Here is a 22557-nt window from a genome sequence, read left to right on the forward strand (position 1 = left end):
TTTGTTTCTCTCTTAGTAGGACTACCTTTTGCAACTTGTTTCTCTTTCGGAAGAACTACTTTATTCATAAGACCCAAAACGGTGCGACCGAGAACATGGTCCCGGGACCCGCGTTGGCTTTGCGCGCTGCGTTTCGCCTGCAGGAGCCGGGGGACCCGGCCGCGTCCCGTCCGTTCCACGCATGCGTCCCCCCCCAACGCGCGCGCCCCCTGTGTCCCCGCCCCGTCCGATGACGTAACAGCTAGGGCGGAGCCAGGGTCCGTGGCGGGAGTGGGGGCGGAACTGTGAGGCGTGCGTGGTGGACGTCAGCTTGGATAGCGGAAGGTCAGGGCGGCCTGGAGCGGAAGTGGGGCTCGGGAGCTCGTCCGCCATTGTGGGCCCGAGGAGCGGAGGGCGAGCGGGGACGAGCAGCGTGCAGGCGGCGAGCTCGGGCCCGTTCCGCGACTCCCGAGCGCGAGCCCGCTTTCCGGCGTCCCCGCGAGCGGAGCGGCTGGAGCGGCGGCTAGAGCGGCGGCGGCCAGAGCGGAGCTTCGCGAGGGCGGGCGGCAGCCGACGGCTGTGAGAGCTCGCGGAGAGGCCCAGGCGGCGGCTAGAGCGGCGGCGGCGGCTCCTCCTCTTGGCTTGCGGTGAAGAATGTCAGCCACTAGCGTGGATCAGGTGAGGGAGCAGGGCCCCGGGCTCGGCGAAGGCCCGAGCCACAGAGCTCCACCCTCGGGCGGGCCGGCGGGCGAGCGGCGCCGTTCTACAAGCCGCCTCTCGCTCGCTCGCCCGCCCGCTCGCCCTGTAACGGCGCCGCCGCCGCCGCGGGTGCTGGTTGTCGCTGCTGACGCTCGGGGCGGCGTGCGCGCTGGCCGCGGCGCCCGGGACCGCTCCGAGGGCCGGATGCCCTGGCGGCGATGCGGAGGGGCGGTGGGAGGCCGGCCGGCCGGCGGGCAGGCGGCGCGGCAGCGGAGGATCTGGTGGGGTTCACTCCTACGCGGATTGTTGTGAATAACTTGCCTCCGGTAATGTCTCTCATTAACACACTTTTTCTCTCCTCTCCTCCCCCATCCCTCCCCTGACCACATCTTTCGTCTTTGCTCCAGAGACCTAAAGGGCAAGGAAATAAAGGTGAGTTTGGTTATTTTGCTTTTCAGATTGTTGCCTTGTTGTTGTTAAACTTCCAGCGGCTCCCTCCCTTCCTTCCTTTTCTTACTTAAAAAAATAATGGTTAGAAAGACATGCATCGCAGTTAGGACAGCCAACATTTAGGTAGTTCCTGGGTTTGAAGCGACGTATGTAGAAACCGAAGCGCTGCAAGACCAAACCAGCTGTCTTCATGGTATCTCAATTGATGTAATGGCATTTCTTTAGTTTTCTCTTTTATCTTTGTTACATAACTTAGGTCACACAATTTTCTACATTTGTCTGTAGTTCAGAACGTTTTTAAAGTGAACATTCTGCTGGATTACACTGAAACTTGCAATTCACATGGCGTTCTATGTCACATTAATGAAAATCGTGCGGTTAATCAGTGATTCTATAGAAGTTGCTTGCAAGGAGGCAACAACAGTACAGAATTCCTAACAGCAAGCATGTAATCTTACGGTGTAGCACTCAGTGCAAGGTGTGTCCCAATCTGGTATCTTAGAAAAGCCTGAGAAGGAAATTATTTGTACAGTTACTGCTATTATTACATGATTTGCTATTTAAAAACTACAACTAAAAGTAAGGCATTTAAGCTGGGAGTTGGTGGCTCACGCCTTTAATCCCAGCACTCCGGAGGCAGAGGCAGGAGGATCTCTCTGACTTCGAGGCCAGCCTGGTCTATAGAGTGAGTTCCAGGACAGCCTCCAAAACAATATAGAGAAGCCCTGTTTCGGAAAAAAAAGTAAGGCATTTAAAACATTAAGTTTGTATTTATGCCTGTGGATCTAAGTAGTCAGTTGATTGAAACGTTATGACACAAGTCATATGATATTGGTGTAGAACAGTAACTCCTTTCTTGGGTTGGTGCCAATTAAAGAAAATTACAATGAACTATATATTTTTATAACGTTTTTTGTAGTGCCGGAAATGACACTCAATACAACTACACTTCCTGTTTTTCCCGTAACCAAGTACTACTTAGAAAGGAAGATCTGTAATAGCCCTTTAAGTGGAAGTTTCATGTTTCTCTTGATGCTGTGAACTTTTTTCTGGGTTTCATGTTGCAATGCTGGTTAATTAGAAAATAAATGTGCTCTTGACTAAATAATTTCCTTCATGTTGTGCTACATTTTATGTAAGAATTTGTATATACCAGATGCATTGTAGTGTGTTAGGTAACAAACTTATTGCTACTTTGTTTTAATTAATGATGTTTTTTTTTCAGCATATAAACATTTAGGAATTTTTTTGTTTATAGAATTGGTTTTAGTTATAAACTACAGAATTAGAAGGTAATTTAAAATTAGTATTCAACATTTGTAAATTTAAAATAATTTTTTTTGTAATCTGACTATCTGGGAAACCTGTGGTCATCATTGCTAGTATAAACTGTTGTGTCCTAGCACTATGGGGAGTGACACTTTGCAAGGCTATTTGAAGCACTGAGTGTCTTGTGTTACCTGTTTTAAGGTAAGTGACTTCTGTGCCTTCTTTTATCCAGTTCTTTTTGGATAAAAATATTGACCATCTAGATTGGGTAGCTTGTCCTGTACTACTTAAGAATCTCTTCATTTTAGTACGGCTTAGTGACCTCTCTGTTGTTATACATCACTTACTTATAAATCACCAAACTTCATCATCTGGTGACTACATTTTTTGAGACTTTTTAATTGTTAGTATCACTTCTGATTTAATGTTTAGATATACATACAAATTGTGTTTTTTGGATAGTTTCTATTCTCCCAGTTTTTCTTTTACTCTTTGTTCAGTTTATAATTTTATCCTTGGATTATGGCCAGGATTTCTTTCTGTCCTGAGCTCTAGTACCACATATAGCTACTGATTAAGTTTGCTGAGCACTCAGTTACCTTTTTTTGGTTTTTACGAGACAGGGTTTCTCTGTATTGTTTTGGAGGCTGTCGGTCCAGCCTGGCCTCGAACTCACAGAGATCCGCCTGCCTCTGCCTCCCGAGTGCTGGGATTAAAGGCGTGTGCCACCATTGCCCGGTGACTTAGTTACCTTTTTGTAAAGTTTCTCTTCTATAAACAAAAAACAGTGACTGTAAATTCTGTTATTAGGATTATTGTAATTACAATAGCTTATTGCTCTAGTTGCTATTTTTTGGATTATTTTTCTTTCTCTTTTGAGGAGAAGAAATGCTACTAGTCTATTAAAAGTATTGTTATACTTAAGTCATGTAAGTTGATTTTAAAATGGAAATTTTAAAATGGAAAAAAACCACAATAAGCTTACAAATACATTATAAGCCCAGTCAGGGCTATTAGCAAATGGTAGTTAGGAGCTTTTGTGTGTTTGAGAAAAACTGTCTGCTTCAAACAGAAAGTATAACTATTTTTTTTACTTTACTTTGAAATCTGAGTTTAAGAACTTTATGTTCCTGTTTGGGTGGTGGTAGTGCACGCCTTTAATCCCAGCACTTGGGAGGCAGAGACAGGCTGATCTCAGTTCAAGGCCAGCCTGGTTTACAGAGTGAGTTCCAGGACAGCCAGGGCTGTTACACAGAAAAACTCTCCCTGTCTCGAAGAAGAAGAAAACAACAACAATAAAAGAACTTTATGTTCCTAAAAGTTGGTACTAATTAAAATTTTGAAACTAGTTGACTTAATAATGATTTTTAAGATGCTGACATTTTTAGCCTAACACCTGACTTTAGTGTTATTTTTCTGCAAAATGTTTTTAAGCCTATCCTTAAGGCTTATTGTACTAAAGGAATGAAAGGGAGTTCTGTCAGTCTACTTAGGAAGACAAACATGCTTCTGAAATATTCCTAAATTTTGGCTTACTTATTTTTACATTCTTAATTCTTTTTTTTTTTAATTAAAATTTTCTTTTTCCCGCCGGGCGTTAGTGACGCATGCCTTTAATCCCAGCACTCGTGAGGCAGAGGCAGGCTGATCTCTTTGTGAGTTCCAGGACAGCCTTCAAAACAATACAGAGAAACCCTGTCTCGAAAAAAAAAAACAAAAAATTTTTTTTCTATGTAAAATATCAGAACTGCTTATTATACTTGGCAAGATAGCACCAAAGTATGGTAAAAATTGAAGACTTTTTTTGTTGGTCTGTAAATACTCTTTATTAACAACTTTTCTTGCTGTGTCTTCATTTGTGTGTCAGATGTCCTCTTGGCCCTTACTGCTTCCTTTCTTTTGTCCCTTACTTTTATGTAAGTAAGCAGCATGTGGAAATCATTTTCTTTTTCCTCCTATACGAGTGACACGTACATCATTTTATACAATGGCAGTTTAAAAGAATTAGGTTGAAGTTGGTTGTTTGAATGTTTCAGAAAAGTAGTATATTTTGGCAATATTATGTTGTGTCTTCTTTCTGTCCCCACAAGAAATGATTTCAAAGCACCATACTACCATTATTTTGGCTTCATTTTATTATTAATCCTCACAACATTCCTGTAAGGAGATAGAGGGTATATGGTATTGTCGCTGTTTTTGTAGGTGGGAAAACATGATGCACACATCTGTTGACTTTCCTAACTTGGTGTAGAGTCAGGACCAGAGCAGAGAATCACCTGGCTTCTAAGGCCCATGCTCTATCTTGATTTGACTTTGCTTCATAGGGCAGAGGAAACAGGCGAAGAATCATGTAAGTCATCTGTTCTTTTTTCCCCTGAAGAACTTTTACACAATATAAAAGTGGCTTAGATTTCATTATTGTTCAGTGACTTTTAGTCTCCAAGACATCAAATCGTCCCTAAGCAATGATTAACAACTAAAATCTTACATAAAACAGTTGTTTTAAGAAAAGTATGCTTCTGATATCAAAGGGCTAGTTAGTATCCTATTAGGAGCCTTTAAGTGGATACTTTTTTGACTATTATCAATATGGACTAGATAACCAAGAACTAATGGATATAAGAGAAATGATTGTTTTAAATACTGCCTGATAATGCACACTAGTTTAGTAGTCCGGTAGTAGGAAACATTCTTTTTGTGCCCCCCCCCCCCCGTTTTGTTCTTCAAGAAATAAAAGGCTGTGCGTTGCCACTGTTGATAAAGGAATAGTCAAACCAGTGGGAAAGCAGGTGTATCAGAGTCTGGGACTGCAGTGGTTACCTGGTTACTCTCAGTTGGCATTGGGTATATCCTGTGGTACCTTCCCTTTTGCTAGTAGTTACTGTTAAATATTTAGTTCTGGAGCACATTTAGCTCAAGCCTAGCTTGAAGTCCTTGTGAAATGCAGTGAAATCTTGGAAGGGGAGTCAGGATCCATTTGATCTTTGAGTTGCCTCTGAGGGGTAGTGGTATCACCAAGGTCAACTTTGAAGGCTTCATACTCGAAGTGGCTCTACTTTTGAGCCGTCCCTGATCATTATTGGATGGAAAGAATGGCTTTCACAGATCTTTGTTTATAAGCTACTGTTTAGTCACTGACAGCATTACATTTCAGGTGGTGTACACTTAGGTCAAAAGGTCAAAAGTAGAGTTGACCATGTCCTGATAAACTTAACCCACATTAGTTGGCAATACTTTGTGACAGTTCTAAGAGATTGACTTCCCTTAGAAAATGTCTTTTTTTTTATTTAACATTTCAATAATAATTATTGATACCATATCAACTATTATCCTGGTAACTTTTGTCTGTTTTCGTGGTTCATAATAATTTCTAGTTTCATTTGTGGGTATTGTAGTATATTAATAAAGATTATTAAATATGGTTATTTATTACTAAGATGAAACGAAGTAGGCACTGAATAACCTGAGAATCATCAGATTAATGAACTCAAATTACTGCTTAAGCCCACCTCCCTCCTTAGTAGTAGATTTGAGATTTACATCCAGGAGGTGGTTTTATATGCTGTACTCTGGCACTACTGGGACAGTGTCCAAACATATTTTTTTCTTGAATACTGATACATTTTTTACAGTGTTTTTGAATTAACTTTTGAACTAGTGTGACATTCTGATTTATCTCTGGTTTGTTTTCTCATGTGTTTCATGAGTAATCTTTGGTGTCTTAATTGTGGTTTTACTTTCATGTGAAAGTCTTACTTATTGGTGTTTGGATTTGAAGGCAAAGCCTCAGTGCATGCTAACTTCACTCACCAGTAGTTGTTACACTCTCAGCCTTTGGGAATCAAGGCATGTGTACACACGTGTTAGAGAGTCAGTCTTACAGATTTTTAACAAGAGTGCTTGTATAACATACACTGGGCCCTGGGTTGACATCCCCAGTACTACCCAAAAAACAAACCAAAACAACTTAAGGTCTTCCCTTTTATGGTCTTGCTTCATAGCCCAGTCTGATAGGCTGTGTAGTCCATTTTTTTTTTTTTTTTACCTTGCTATTCTGTTGCTTCTGCTTCTCAAGTGCTGTGATAATCAGGATGTGACATCAGACCTTAACCCTTTCTAGATTTAATGACTTTGACTCAGACATCTAAGTGATTTACTGGAACTTTAGTCATAAATAGTTACTTAAGGCTGGGCCTGGTGCTTTGTGCATGTGTGTATTCCCATGACTTCACAAGCTGAAGTAGGAGGATTGAGAATTGGAGGCTAGCTTAGGTAACATAGGAAGGCCCAGTTTGGGTAAGAAAAAAATTCTTACTTCTATCAGATTAATTAATAGACTTTTACAAAGTTAGGTCACATACTCAAATATATTGTCTACATCATTACTTAAAGTTATTTTAAAGTCACATCAAATTTTAGGTAGCTCTTTCCAGCATTTCTGTATTACTTTGTTTGCTCACTACAGTGTTGGAATTGGGGTATTTACGATTTTGATCATGGGGGCGTGTACAGATGTGGCTTATGTGATGTTGGGCTTTTATGGATCACAGGATTTGTAAGTTTTCTGTGGCACATTTATTTCTAAAGGTTGGCCTCAAGAGGGTTCTTAAACTAGCAAGGAACTCATGTTTTTTTTATTTATTTATCTATTCTTTTGAGTTGGCTTGTAAATTTTTTATATGTTAGATTGTGCTGTAAATTTTATAAGGATTACAACTTTTCTAATACAAATATGTTTTTTAGTTTCAGTACAAAATGGTTCGATTCATCAAAAAGATGCTGTAAATGATGATGATTTTGAGCCATACTTAAGTAGCCAGACAAATCAGGTAAGTTCCTACTGATTCAGATTTTAGTTTTTACTGATTTTTCCAGCTGGCCATCTAATCGGATACAGGATTAATATAATGTTGCATTAGTTCATTTAGTTTGCCTACATGTGGTAAATAGCACTTGCTAGTTTATGGCTTAGGAGACTGTTTTTGAGATTATAGAACTGGGGTTCTAAAATCTTTAAAGATAAATATTATTTCTATGTATTATGCTTAGAATTCTTTAATATTAAGGTAGTTTAATCTTTTACTGTTTCAGCCATGGCTTTTTCTTTTTCTTTTTTCTCAAGACAGGGTTTCTCTGTGTAGTCTTGCCTCTCCTGGAACTCGTTTTGTTGACCAGACTGGCCTTGAACTCATGGAAATCCTGCCTCTGCCTCTCAAGTGCTAGGCCCGCGATAGCCTTGTATTTTTAACTAAAGCAAATTAGACTTAATTAGCTGGAATATTGCTGGATAAGGATCAGTTTGTGTCTTACAACTTTTGTTAAATGTATTTCTTTAAGACATTCAAATTTGAATTTCATTAAGCTACTGCAGTTTTTAATTTGATAGTATTAGAATAGAATTAAGGACTTAAAAATATTTCTTTATGACTTCTTTATTGTGGACACAGAGATCAAATGTATATCATTGTCACCTAATGTGCCACAATTAAGCTACCTACATGCCCAGCCCCTAGTAGCTTCTGAGTTTGTTTATAAGGATAATATAAATGCTAAAAAGCAGTAAAATAGTATCACCTGATATTTAAAAGATACAATTTTGCTGTTTATTTTGTCCCTCGTAGAATAAAATTTTGAAAACAATTTCAGTCTTCATTGGTTCTTGAGAATATTCTGGAACAAAATTTCTAGTGTTGTTTCTTCTACTTGTAAAAAGGTACATACTATTCCCTAGATTATTAAAAGCATAAGAGGAAAAGGCACTAAGTATTCCCATAGAACTGAGCAGTTCGATAATGTAAACACAAAGTTTCTTTGTGGGATGTATGAGCAAAGGCTTTGTTCACCCTCATCTACCTATTGGGCATTTCTCTTTATTCACTTTCTTTTGTGTGTTGGCTTAATTTCTTAGCATATATTGGAGAGGAGTAAATATATTAGGAGGAATGCAAACAGCTAGAATTTGTGAATGCTTGTCAGGAAGGGGTAGAAAAGATGTCATCATTTGTCTTTCCACAGTGCCACAAATGATTACCTCTAAAAAGGCATGCTTTTTAAGAGCAATAGCAATATAAAATGTTAGAAACTACGTTTGTTGTATAGAAAAAAGTAGAAAATTGTCCAAAATCTTAAAGGTAAGTTATATAATTTTTTTAAGTTACTCAAAATTTCTTAGCTGAACTATAAAATTAAAGTAACTCAAGAGTTTAGTGGAAACAAGGTCTTTTGCTGGAATATCTCAAGTAACTATGATTGACAAACTTTATAAAGTTGTGCAAATGAGTTAGTTCCTTGCATGCTGATCCTAACTAAAGTAGTTATTCAGTAAAAATTCAATTTGATAAATTGTGAGGTTCCTTTTAAGATTTATTTTTATGTGTATGTGTGCAAATGTGTACGTGAGTATGGTAGAGGCCATAAGAGAAGGTTGGATCCTTGGGACCTGGGAGTTGTCCAACCTGGGTTCTGGGGCTAGAACGTGAATCCTTCAGAGAAGCAGGAAGGCTCTTCTTACCTGCTGAGCCAACTCTCCATCTCTACACATTATGCTTTTTAAATTAATCTCATGTAATTTTAAAAATTATAAATAACAAAGATGAATCCTCTAATAGGAAATGTATTTTAATACTTTTGACTGATGATTTGAATTGTTGTATACACTTGGATCTAATTCATACCATCTAACTATGATTGCGTTAAAAATGTTGGCATTACTCTGACAGCATTCTTCTGCGTTAGTGTTTTACTTTTTAAAGAGGGAACAGATCATCGATTCCCTGTAGATCTTCAGAAAATGTGAATGAGTCCACGTTTCATGTTTCAGATCAACTTTTGTTAAAGATGCCATGTAACTACAAATACATTTAAAGATGAAGTTGGAATACTGATGTTACCTGTGATCAGTGTTGGTCAGTGTTAGCATTTTGTGTTTCCAGATTCTTGGCCGTTTGTGCATAGAATTGAAATTAAAACCCACACTGATGCACAAAAGTAGGAAGGAAATTTATTCAAACCAACCAGTAGAAAAATTTAGCATATGCTACAAGGGAGCATCCAGCCACAAGAATGAAAATATTCAAGGCCTCAATTGCTGCCTGGGTTCCCTCTTTGTACGGTCTAAATGAAGGGCTGATTGCTAAGGGTGTAGCTTGGATGGTTCTCCATTTTGATTGATAGGTCATATAATAATTTTTCCATTGTGCATATTCCTTCCCATATGTATCTCATTTTAGTCATATACATGGAAACAAAGTGGACTTAGAGTATAATTCCTTAAAGGATGCAATTTTGTTTTACTGTTCATGTGCCCCAAACCAGCCCTGACTGCATCTGACCTCCAGTCCTCAGATTAGACTTTGTTGAGAATACTTCTGAATAGAAACTTTTCAAATTTGATTGTTGTTAGAGTAACACAAATTCTCTTGTTCATAGAAATATCTTTATGTGTGGGTGGAGCTGAGGTTGCTGGTTGCATTGACTGTAGAGGGGTGTGTGCATAGTAAGTATATTATTAAAAGAGGGGATATGTACATACTACAAATCTAATGGAATCCCAAGTCACTAAACCAGTCTCTATGCTTTCATAATGGAGGCTTGGGAAAATAATTACAATTGAGTTTTATTCTGTTTTGACATTATGTGTCCTGTAATTTTTGTACTTTAACAATGTCTGGCTATTGATGTGATAACCCCCCACACACACACACAAACACACACACACTGGCACTTCAGTAACTGCCATTCCACAGTCCAAAATCCAAGTCTTAATGCATGATTGCCAATACCAATATTAAAAAAATTACCTGCCAGATGTGATGGTGTACTCCTAGCACTTAGGAAGAGGCAAGAAACTCTCAAATTTAGAATGATTGGGATACATAGTGAAGTTGAGTTTAGCCTGCACTGCATAGCAAAACTATCTCAGAAAAATCAAAACAGAAAATAGTGTGCACATAAAACCACTACTGTAGTTTCATGGGAGTAGATGTATTGTCATATGAGTGCATTTAAATGGTATGCATGATGTAATACTCCTTTGTATAAATGTACCAAATTTTCTGTATTCATTCTTTTGTTGACGTACGTCTAGGCTGTTTCCAGTGTTTGGCTATTATGAGTAAAGTAGCAGTGAACATAGTTGAGCAAGTGTTCTTGTGGTAGGATGGACCGTCCTTTGGGTATATACCCCAAAGTGGTGTGGTAGATCTTGAGGTAGATTATTTCCCAACATTTTGAGGAACCGTCTTACTGATTTCCACAGCAACTGTACAAGTTTGCACTCCCACCAGCAATGGAGGAGTGTTCCCCTTATTCCACATCCTCTGCAGCATAAGCTGTCTCTTATGTTACTTATCTTAGCCATTCTGACAGACATTAAGATGGAATCTCAGAGTAATTTTGAGTTGCATTTCCCCGATGGCTAAGAATGTTGAACATTTCTTTTAAGTGTTTCTCAGCCATTTGGGAGTGATCTCTTGAGATCACTCTGTTCCCAATTTTTAGATTGGATTATCTGGTTTCTTGAGTTCTTTATATATTTTGGATATTAGTGTTCTCTTAGCTGTGGAGTTGGTAAAATCTTTTCCATTCTGTAGGTTGCCGTTTTGTCCTATTTAATGGTGTCCCTTGCTATGCAGAATCTTCTCAGTTTTCATGAGGTCCTGTTTATTATTTGTTGGTTTTACTGCCTTTGCTAATGGGGTTCTGTTCAGAAATGTATTTCCTGTACCAATGTTCATTTGATCTTGATTTAACTTTCGTAAGTGGTATGTATTGAAAAGATGGTTCATTTCTTTTTGATTTTCCAGTTTGGTGGAATACAGGTTTGATTCTCTCCATTTTCTTGGTTTCTGTCGTTAACAGTCCCCCTTTTATTTCTAATTTTATCAATTTGGGTAAGTTTGACAGTCTTACTGCTTTTCTCAAAAAAACAACTCTTTGTTTCTTTAATTCTTTGTGTTTTTCTCTTTGTTTCTTTCTACTTTATGGGTTTCAGCCCAGATCTTGAGACTATCTTTTTAGATATTAAAATGGCTACACCAGCTTGACTCTTAGGTCCCAATTTCCTGTTTATCTTTTTTCACCCTTTACCCTGAGGTAATGCCTATCCTTGATGATCAAAGTGTGTTTCTTGGATGCAACAGAAGATTGTCTTGTTTTTTATCTGTTCTATTAGCCTGTGTCTTTTTATTGGGGGAATTCAGTTTATTGATATTGAGAGATTAATGACAAATGATTGTTGTTCATTCCCATTATTTTCTTGTTTTTGTTTTTGGTGGTGGAGAGATGAGACTTTCCCTTTTGATTTTGCTGGTCTGAGATTATGTATTTCCTGTTTTTCCATGGTTGTTAAACTCCTTAGGTTGGAGTTTTCCTTCTAGCACCTTCTCTAGTGTTGGATTTGTTGATAAATACTGCTAAAATTGAGCTTTCTCATGGAAAATTTTACTTTCTGTACCTACGGTTATTGGAAGTTTTGCTGTGCATAGTAGTCTTGACGGGCATCTGTGCTTTTTCTTAAGAGTGCAGCACGTCTGTCCAGGCCCTCTGGCTTTTAGCGTCTCTATTAAAAGTCAGGTGTAATTCTAATAGGTTTATTTGCTGGTCTTTTTCCCTTGTAGCTTTTAATATATCTTTGTTCTATATGTTCAGTGTTTTGATGACTATGCTGAGGGTCATTTCTTTTCTGGCCCACCCTGTCTGGTGGTGTTTTGTATGCTTGCTTAATAAACGTCTCCTCTAAGCTAGGAAAATTGTCTTATATGATTTTGTTGAAAATATTTTCTGTGTCTTTTAGGTGGGTTTCTTCTTCCTCTTCCTATTTTTTTTTAGATTTGGTCTTTTCATGGTGTCCAGATTGCCTAGATGTTTTGTGCTAGAAGTTTTTTAGATTTAACATATGTTTTGACCAATGTACCCATTTTTTTTCTCTCACAGCTTCAATGCCTGAGATTCTCTGTTCTATCTCTTGTATCCTGTTGGTGAAGCTTGCCTCTGTAGTTCCTGTTCAAATTCCTAAATTCATTTCTACACTTCCCTCAGTTTAGGGTTTTCTTTATTCTATATCAATTTTCAGGTCTTAAACAGTTTTATTTCTTTCTTTCTACTGTTTGTTTTTGTTTTCCTGGATTTCTCTAAGGGATTTATTAATTTAAGAACCTCTATCCTAGTCACATTGGCTATTTTGAGTTCTATTTTTGGGCTTCAGCTATGTTGGAATATTTAGGTTCTGCCGTGATAAGGTTGGTGGGTTCTAGTGAAGACATATTTTCCTGGCCTGGCTGTTTACTGTGTTTTTATCCCTGCCATCTAAGCATCTGGTATTGGAATGATTATAGGTCTAGGTGCTGATAATCTGGTTTTGTCTTTGTTGGGTGGGTGTTTTCTTCCCTTGGTTTCTGTTTCCTCTCTGGATTTTAGGAGTGTGCAGTAGCTTTGTGTTGCCTGGAAATCTCCTGTGGACCTGTTTTCTTGCCCTGCTCAGTTGGTGTGTTCACAGGAAATGCTTGTTAGTGTTGGAGGCTGGGATCATTGGATGAGTTGGGGCAGGGAAGGTTAGGGGAGACGATCTGTGTGATCCAATGGGAATAAGGTCAGAGGAAAGGGAAACTGAAGCAGGTGTGCTACAGAACTGGAGATGGAACTCGGACTGGATCTGGAGGAGCAGGAGGTGGGAAGATGTGAAGACTGCTTTCCTGTGACTTTGGAGGTTGTCTTGGAACTTGCTCTTGCAGACCAGGCTGGTCTCGAACTCACAGAGATCCACCTGCGTCTGCCTCCTGAGTGCTGGCATTAAAGGCGTGTGCCACCACCGCTTGGCCTAGAACTTGCAGTTTTTATTTGGAAAAAATTTTAAATGTATAGTTATTTAATATACAAACTGAAGTTTGATTTTTTTTTATATTGTAGTAATTAAAATTATTGTTTCTATAGTGAAAATTTCTAACTTTGAAAGTTGAAAGCATGATGCTTCATAGCTGTTGTTTCAGCACTTGGGGGATGGAGGGAAAATCATAGTATTGAGGGCAGTCTGAGAATATGAAAGAAGCCAGCCTTGGCTACATATACATAGCAAGACTTTGCCTCACCAATGTTTTAAGTGGGTAGTCAAAGTTGGTAAGTAGTGAGCCACTGTTACTGAGAGTTCCTGGGTATAACAGCTGTACCATGTCCAAAGGATAGGTTTTTCCCAGTACTGTCTGTACTCTTACTAATTAGACTATTTGCATTCTCTGTTCATGGCATTTCTTGAGCCTTAGAGAGGGTGATACAACTATCCTATTTGGGGCTAAACATTAGTCACTTGGACCAGTTATGAATTCCCTGCATCAACTGCCACCTGCTGCAAACAAGCTTCTCTGACCAATGCTGAAGCATCATTACTTTATGAGTGTAGCATTTTGATACCATATCCATTTAGAAAAGGAATAGTAGTAGGTCTTATGACCAGGTTTACAGTACTACATGTAAATTCTTGCTGTGGTGCAGGCCTAAAATCTACCCAGGCAGCAAGCTTGGCACAGTCACTCTAGTCATAAAAGTCATGCCAGTATTGTACCATTGTGTGCATCTTGCCTGGCAGGTTGGTGTTGTAGCTCAAATGTCCACTCTTGATTCCTTTCCTCTCCTAAGGTCTAGTATCTCTGACACTATGAAAGCTGTCAAGTAGAGAGGAAGCCTCTAACTTATTCCTTCTTGATCTTTCCCTCTTGATTTCTTGGTTGCTGTAACTAAAAGTGTGTGGTATCTTCAGTAGTGGGGTCTTATCCTCTAGTTCTGGCGGGTGACCAAAGAGTAGTAGCAATAGTTTATAGTGTTTTGTGGGCCTCTGATTAGGAATGGAGTTTTCTTTTAAAAAATCTTATGACTTCTGGGAGCAGCAATAAGATAAAAAGTATATTTTATTGCATTTCATTTTGAAAAGAGAGAAGAGTAAAGCAGTGTTTCATGGTGTAGGCATAATCTTGATTTTTATTTTCTTCTCAGATATAGCATTTCTACATTTTGTTTTTTTAAATAAAGTGCACGATTTAAGTGGCCAAACTTGATTCCATCATGAAAACTGCAGTTTATTCCTCTATTTGACATAATTCTAGGCCTCTTAAAATGTAGTATGTACCTATAAAGCTTATTAGCATTTTGTAGAAATTACAGTATTTTAAATTGGGACAGAAGCACAATCTTTACTCTTGTACTTTCTACCTAAAAATGCCATAGTTTTATAGTATTTTAAAATTACCACTGACATGGTGGGCACATGCTTATAATCCTAGCACTTAATCAAAGCAGGAGGACTGAGACTGAGATCAGTCTGCTGTAGAAATTGAGTCCAGGTGGGCAGTAAGACTATCTTAGGGGTCATGGTGCCTATAAATATTTCTGCTGCTAATACTGATTTAAATTTTAGCTATGTGGAGCAGACACATGTGTTTCATCCACTTAAAATCGCTTTCAGTCTTTGAGATAACCACTTTCTCTTCTCCTCTTAAGAGAACATTTCACTACTTATTATGGTTTTCTGTTTTGCAGAATAACAGCTATCCACCAATGTCAGATCCATATATGCCTAGTTACTATGCTCCATCCATTGGATTTCCATATTCTCTTGGGGAAGCAGCATGGTCCACAGCTGGAGACCAGCCTATGCCGTATCTGACAACCTATGGACAAATGAGTAATGGAGAACATCATTATATACCAGATGGCGTTTTTAGTCAGCCAGGGGCATTAGGAAATACCCCTCCATTTCTTGGTCAACATGGATTTAACTTTTTTCCTGGTAATGCTGATTTCTCTACGTGGGGGACAAGTGGATCTCAGGGACAATCAACACAAAATTCTGCTTATAGTAGCAGTTATGGCTATCCACCTAGTTCTCTTGGGAGAGCTATTGCTGATGGACAGGCCGGATTTGGAAATGATACTTTGAGTAAGGTGCCTGGCATTAGTAGTATTGAGCAAGGCATGACTGGACTGAAAATTGGTGGTGACCTGACGGCTGCAGTGACAAAAACTGTAGGTACAGCCTTGAGCAGCAGTGGTATGACTAGCATTGCAACCAATAATGTGCCCCCTGTTAGCAGTGCAGCACCTAAACCAACTTCTTGGGCTGCTATTGCCAGAAAGCCTGCCAAACCTCAACCGAAACTTAAACCCAAGGGCAATGTGGGAATTGGGGGTTCTGCTGTGCCACCACCTCCTATAAAACACAACATGAATATTGGAACTTGGGATGAAAAGGGGTCAGTGGTAAAGGCTCCACCAACCCAACCAGTTCTGCCTCCTCAAACTATAATCCAGCAGCCTCAGCCATTAATTCAACCACCACCATTGGTGCAAAGCCAACTGCCTCAACAGCAGCCTCAGCCACCACAACCACAGCAGCAACAAGGACCTCAGCCACAGGCCCAGCCTCACCAAGTGCAGTCACAACAGCCACAGCTGCAGAATCGCTGGGTAGCTCCTCGGAATAGAGGAACCGGCTTCAACCAGAACAATGGAGCAGGCAGTGAAAACTTTGGTTTAGGTGTTGTACCTGTTAGTGCATCACCGTCTAGTGTAGAGGTGCATCCAGTGCTGGAAAAACTAAAGGCCATAAACAACTATAATCCCAAAGACTTTGATTGGAACCTGAAGAATGGACGTGTGTTTATAATAAAGAGCTATTCTGAGGATGATATACATCGCTCTATCAAGTACTCTATCTGGTGTAGTACTGAGCATGGTAACAAGCGTTTGGATGCAGCTTACCGTTCCCTGAACGGGAAAGGCCCACTCTATTTACTCTTCAGTGTGAATGGCAGTGGACACTTTTGCGGAGTGGCTGAAATGAAGTCTGTTGTGGACTATAATGCATATGCTGGTGTCTGGTCTCAGGATAAGTGGAAGGGCAAATTTGAAGTTAAATGGATCTTTGTCAAAGATGTTCCCAATAACCAATTACGACATATTCGCTTAGAAAACAATGACAACAAACCAGTAACCAACTCAAGGGACACTCAAGAAGTACCCCTAGAAAAAGCAAAGCAAGTGCTTAAAATAATTGCTACTTTCAAGCATACCACCTCAATCTTTGATGACTTTGCACATTATGAAAAGCGTCAAGAAGAGGAGGAAGCCATGCGAAGGGTAAGTAAGAATCCAGTAATTTTTGTATGAGGATTCATCCTCCTGAGTGGCCTTCATGGAGTGGCATGAACTTTATTCTGAGAAAAATCAATAGCTAACCTAACTCATCCACAGCCCTTCTAGTTACTGCTTTTAAATGTTAGTTTTTATGAGAAGATACATTTAAAATTTGAAGCAATATTTTCAAATAAATATTTGTTATTGCTTTGTTTTATGAGAAAGGTGGTGTGTATGTGTTATATAAAACTATAGTAGGGCCAAACATGCATAACATTAGGAAGGAAGATTTGGAGGACATGACCTCTACAACTAGATCTGTAGCATTTGATTTTCTCACATTAACACAATTTCTGTGACTTGCATGTATTTGCATAAGACTGGAATGTGGTTAGAAGGTAAGGAAGGCTTGAGTTGCTTTCTCTTCAGAACTAAACCAACTTGGGGCCTGATTTTAGATGTAAAGAGAGTGTGGAGGGTAGGAAATTAATGGGTTTTTCCATACACAGTACACTTAGGTGTCTTTTGAAAACAGGCAAGAGTAAATAACTATCCACTGTAGAAGTATTTGTTGGAAACTGTTACACTTCTGTCTTCATGAAAACATGGCAGTGATTCATTTCTTTCTATGAACTCAAATATTTTATGACTTCTTACATATTGGTGCAGCATGAGGAAATTGCCTCAGCTAACATTGAGCACTCAGTGGTGAATTCTGTGAGATAAGGATTTGTAGTAGTTTCTAAACTTTAAGGCTCAGAAGTACTTATTGGAGTGTTTGTAAAACACCCATTTATAATAAACGTATTGGGTAAGGACCTAAGTTTCTGACAAGCACCCTAGGTGGTTCTGGTGCTGTGCTGAACTGGTAGAAACTTGGCTTTGGAGTGATTCAGATTGCTGTTTGCACCTCTGTAGAGCTGTTTAAATGGATTGCTAAATAGATTTTTCTTCTAGTTAAATGTGGGAAGTGATAGGAGCATCAGAAGTTGCCAGGGAGTCTTTTTAGCTTAGCAGTTAAGTAATAGCCAGATTGTAATTGTTATTATAAGATACTGGATCAGTAGAAAAATTTGGAATGCGGACGATGTGATTTTGGGATATGCTTCTTTTAAAATCTTTGAAAAATACAGATAGGGTCCACCTTGATTTAGACCTTTGAGGGAGATGGGAATCAGACGTGGCTTTCTGTTCTTTCATAGCTGAATCTATTGAAGTGAGATAAGATTGTTCAGGAGAAAAGATATGACAAAGAAATACTTAGAAGATTTTTCTTTGTTCTACCACCAAGTACATTTTTTTTTAATGTCTCTTTCCTACCTGGTCTGAAAATTTAGTTCTGATTTTACTACTTTTAATGTTTTAATTTATACATTATTTACTGAGATTTCCCCACTCTTGATTATTTGGGCAGTGGGAGTTCTCCACCTTGCATTTCCAAGGTGGTGGAGTTAACTTGACATATCCTATGTTTAGATGTCAGGCTCTCTTATTTCAGAATGAGAAGTTTCAGGGGGGATTTGAGCTACAGTATATATAAATCTATTACAGTCAGTATTTGTATAGGTACTTCTCTCATTGTTAGATATGGACACATTTCTTAGATGTGAACAACCAGTTTTCATTAAATTTGAGTAAAATGAAGTTTCATGAAAGGACCAAGATAAAAAAAATTGGATAATTCAGGGAGCAAAAGATAGTTTAAAGCTAGGTGTAACAGTGTACACCTTTAATCCCAGCACTCAAGAGACAGTGGGAGGGGATTTCTGAGTCTGTTCTACATAGTGACTTCCAGGACAGCTAGAGCTATGTAGAGAGACCCTTCAACAACAACTACATACATACATACGTACATACATACCAAAAATCACTGTTTTTTAGGAAGGATTCCTATTCCTACAAAATTGGAGTAGAATAATATAAAGGGTTATTTAAAAACTTGAAACATAATTATCAGGATAATCAGATTAGAAGTGCAAATTGAAAAAGTTAGCCAAATGTAGGAAGTAAGTGTGGTTTACCAAATGATTAGCAAACTAGTTGAAAGTAGTAAAGAAAAGACATGAAAAGAGAAAAATCTTTAAAACTTCTTAAGCAAAAGATACTACATAGGAAGGATACACAGGGTAATCAAAAAGGTCTCTTCTCTCTGACCCTAGGTATAAAAGTGAAATCTTACTTCAAGGTGCAATAGAGGGGACTTAGGTAGGTAAAGTAGTGAAGTCCAGTTCTTTTGTTTTATTTCATTTTTTTGGGGGGGGGTTCTTATTTTGAGACAGGGTTTCTCTGTGTAGCCTTGACTGTAGACCAGGCTGACCTCTAGCCAACAGAGATCCACCTTCCTCTGCCTCTGCTTCCTGAGTGCTCGGATTAAAGGAATGTGCCACCACTGCCTAGCTGCCTCCATACTGGAACAAATGTCCTTCCATGGGGACCCTGAACACATTTTCAATTAAACTGGTTTGTTACTCAAGATCAGAGAGAATTTTAAAGTCTAACAAACAAAATGGGCTATGATTGGGAACCACTGTCTTTGACAGAGGGAAGTAATATGGGCAGAAGAAGAAAAACTAGATAATCTTTGTTGACATGGGTATCTAAGCTGCATAAGCTGATATAGAGTAGGAGAGTTCGCTCTCTGCTCATTGTTTTGGGCGGGGGGAGGGCACTTGAGACAGGGTTCCTCTGTGGCTTTGGAGGCTGCTCATTTTGTGCATTTTTTAAAATTAATTTTAAATAGCTTGCTTCACATGTCAATCCCAGTTCCCTCTCCTTCCCATCCTCCCGCACCCCCCAGCCTCCCACCCTATCCCCACTTCCTTCCACATAGGGGATATCCAGAGTCTGTCATTTCACTCAGGGCAGGGTCCATGCACTCCCCCTAAGTGTCCAGGCTGAGAGAGCATCCCTCTTTGTGTTATGGACACACGAAGTCCATTTGTATGCCAGGGATAAACACTGATCCACTGCCCAGGGCCCCATAGGTTGCCCAGGCCTCCTCACTGACTCTCACACTGACAAGGTCTGGATCAGTCCCATGCTGGCTTCCCAGCTGTCGGTCTGGGGTCCAAGAGCTAACCCTTGTTCAGATCAGCTGTCTCTGCTGGTTTTGCTAGCCAATTCTTTGCCAATTTGCTCATCTCTCCTCTCTCTCTGTCCCTGAGTTCCATGGGTTCAGTTCAGTGTTTAACTGTGGGTGTTTGCCTCTGCTTCCATCAGTCACTGGATGAAGGACTAGGATGGCATATAGTGTAGATGTGGAATAGGCATTTAAGGTAGTCTCTCCACTATTGCATAGCTTGCTAGTTGGTGTCATCCCTTTAGATCACTAGAGGTCTCACTGGTGCCAGATCTCTCTTCTAACCTATGACTCCCTTTATTATGGTATTTCTCATCCTGTTCTCCCCCTATTCTACACCCCACTCAATCTTCCTGTTTACCCATGACCTACTCTCTCTTCCCCATGTCTAAAATCTATATATGAGTGAGTACATACCATGTTTCTCTTTTTGTGACTGGGTTATCTTACTCAGGATGGTTTCTTCTGGTGCCATCCATTTACCTGCGAATTTCAAGATTCCATTGTGTACATGTACCACATTTTCTCTATCCACTCTTCAGTTGAGGGGCATCTAGGTTGCTTCCCAGTTCTGGCTATTACAAATAATGCTACTATGAACATAGTGGAGCAGATGCCCTTGATGTATGAATTTGCATCTTTTGGATATATGCCTAAGAATGGAATTGCTGGGTCTTGTGGTAGATTCCCATTTTCCTGAGGAATCTCCATACTGATTTCCATAGTGGGTGTACGAGTTGGCACTCCCACCAGCAGTGGAGGAGTGTTCCCCTCTCTCCACATCCTCTCCAGCATAAATTGTCTTCTGTGTTTTTGATTTTAGCCATTCTGACAGGAGTAAGATAGTATCTCAGAGTTGTTTTGATTTGCATTTCCCGGATGGCTAAGGATGTTGAGCACTTTCTCAAGTGCCTCTCAGCCATTTTAGACTCCTCTATTGAAAACTCTCTATTTAGTTCTGCAGCCCACTTTTTAATAGGGTCCTTTGGTGTTTTGGAGACTTGCTTCTTGAGTTCTTTGTAAATTTTGGAGATCAGCCCTCTGTCAGATGTGGGATTAGTGAATATCTTTTCCCATTCTGTGGGCTGCTTTTTTGTCTTGCTGACTGTGTCCTTTGCCTTACAGAAGCTTCTCAGTTTCATCACTGTCTATGCTACTGGTGTTATGTTCAGGAAGCTGTCTCCTGTACCAATTCGTTCAAGGGTACCACCCACTTTCTCTTCTAAGAGGTTCAGTGTGGCTGGATTTATGTTGAGGTCTTTGATCCATTTGGACTTAAGTTTTGTGCATGACAATAGACATTGATTCATCAGCATTCTTCTACATGCCGGCATCCAGTTATGCCAGCACCATTTGTTGAAGATGCTTTCTTTTTTCCATTGTATAATTTTAGCTTCTTTGTCAAAGATCAAGTGTTCATAGGTGTGTGAGTTAACATCAGGGTTTTCAATTCGGTTCCATTGGTCTACCTGTCTATTTTTGTGCCAATACCAAGCTGTTTTCAGGACTATAGCTCTATAATAGAGCTTGAAGTCAGGGATGGTGATGCCTCCTAAAGTTCCTTTATTGTATAGGATTGTTTTGGCTATCCTGGGCCTTTTGTTTTTTTTATATAAAGTTGATTATTTTTTTCAAGGTCTGTGAAGAATTGTGCTGGAATTTTGATAGGGATTGCCTTGAATCTGTAGACTGCTCTTGGCAAGATTGTCATTTTTATTATGTTGATCCTACCAATCCAAGAGCATGGGAGATCTTTCCATTTTCTGTATCCTCTTTGATTTCTTTCTTTAGAGACTCAAAGTTCTTGATATACAAGGTCTTTCACTTCTTTGGTTAACATTATCCCCAGATATTTGATGCTGTTTATGGCTATTGTAAAGGGTGATGTTTCTATGATTTTCTTTCTCAGCCACTTTATCATCTGTATATAATAGGGCCATTGTATTTTTTTTTTTTTTTTTTTTTTAGTTATATCCTGCCACTTTGCTGAAGGTGTTTATCAGCTCTAGGAGGTCCCTTGGGGAGTTTTTTGGGTCACTTATGTAAACTATCATATCATCTACAAATAGTGAAAGCTTGACTTCTTCCTTTCCTATTTGTATCCCCTTGATCTCCTTTTGTTGTCTTATTGCTCTAGCTAGAACTTGAAGTACAATATTGAAGAGATATGGAGAGAGTGGACAGCCTTGTCTTGTTCCTGATTTAGAGGAATTGCGTTGAGATTCTCACCATATAGTTTGATGTTGTTAGCTGATGGTTTATTGTATATTGCTTTTATTATATTCAGGTATGTTCCTGTTACCCCTGATCTCTCTAGGACCTTTATGAAGGGGTGCTGGATTTTGTCAAAGGCTTTTTCAGCATGTAGTGAGATGATCATGTGGTTTTTCTTTCGCAGTTTTTTTTTTTGTTTTTTGTTTTTTTTTTGTTTGTTTTTTTTGTTTGTTTTTGTTTTTCGAGATGGTTTCTCTGATTCGCAGTTTGTTTATATGGTGGATTACATTGATAGATTTTCTAATGTTGAACCGCCCCTGCATTCCTGGGATGAAGCCTACTTGATCATGGTGGATGATTTTTCTGAAGTGTTTTTGAATCCGATTTGCTAGTATTTTATTGAGTATTTTTGCATCAATGTTCATGAGGGAAATTGGTCTATAGTTCTCTTTCTTAGTTGTGTCTTTGTGTGGCTTGGGTACCAAGGTGATTGTAGCCTTGTAAAAAGAGTTTGGCAGTGAGCCTCCCGCTTCTATTGTGTGGAATACTTTGAGGAGTATTGGAATTAGCTCTTCTTTGAATTTCTGGTAGAATTCTGCACTGAAGCCATCTGGGCTGGGCTTTTTTTGGTTGGGAGACTTTTGATGACAGGTTCTATTTCATTAAGGGTTATGGGTCTGTTTAGATTGTTTATCTGTTCTTGATTCAGTTTTGGCAAGTGATATCTATCCAGAAAATTGTCCATT

At 39.3% G+C, this 22557-nt stretch overlaps 1 protein-coding gene across 2 annotated transcripts in view; it reads left to right on the forward strand.

Annotated features, from left to right (window-relative positions):
• The first annotated feature begins 384 nt into the window (after window positions 1–384).
• The window catches only part of Ythdf3 (YTH N6-methyladenosine RNA binding protein 3), a 31407-nt gene continuing 9234 nt past the window's right edge, over window positions 385–22557 (forward strand). The window contains exons 1-5 of one of the 2 annotated variants that reach the window (XM_040740815.1): window positions 547–657; window positions 1086–1110; window positions 4600–4747; window positions 7141–7226; window positions 14923–16521. In XM_040740815.1, the coding sequence (XP_040596749.1) occupies window positions 4690–4747; window positions 7141–7226; window positions 14923–16521 (1743 nt within the window). In that variant the 5' untranslated portion in view covers window positions 547–657; window positions 1086–1110; window positions 4600–4689. Of the gene's footprint in view, window positions 658–1085; window positions 1111–4599; window positions 4748–7140; window positions 7227–14922; window positions 16522–22557 lie in introns of both variants that reach the window. The other variant, XM_040740816.1, reaches the window with a different exon arrangement.

The sequence above is a fragment of the Mesocricetus auratus genome, unplaced genomic scaffold, assembly GCF_017639785.1.
Source record: "Mesocricetus auratus isolate SY011 unplaced genomic scaffold, BCM_Maur_2.0 Super-Scaffold_6730, whole genome shotgun sequence".
In the NCBI taxonomy this organism is placed as follows: domain Eukaryota; kingdom Metazoa; phylum Chordata; class Mammalia; order Rodentia; family Cricetidae; genus Mesocricetus; species Mesocricetus auratus.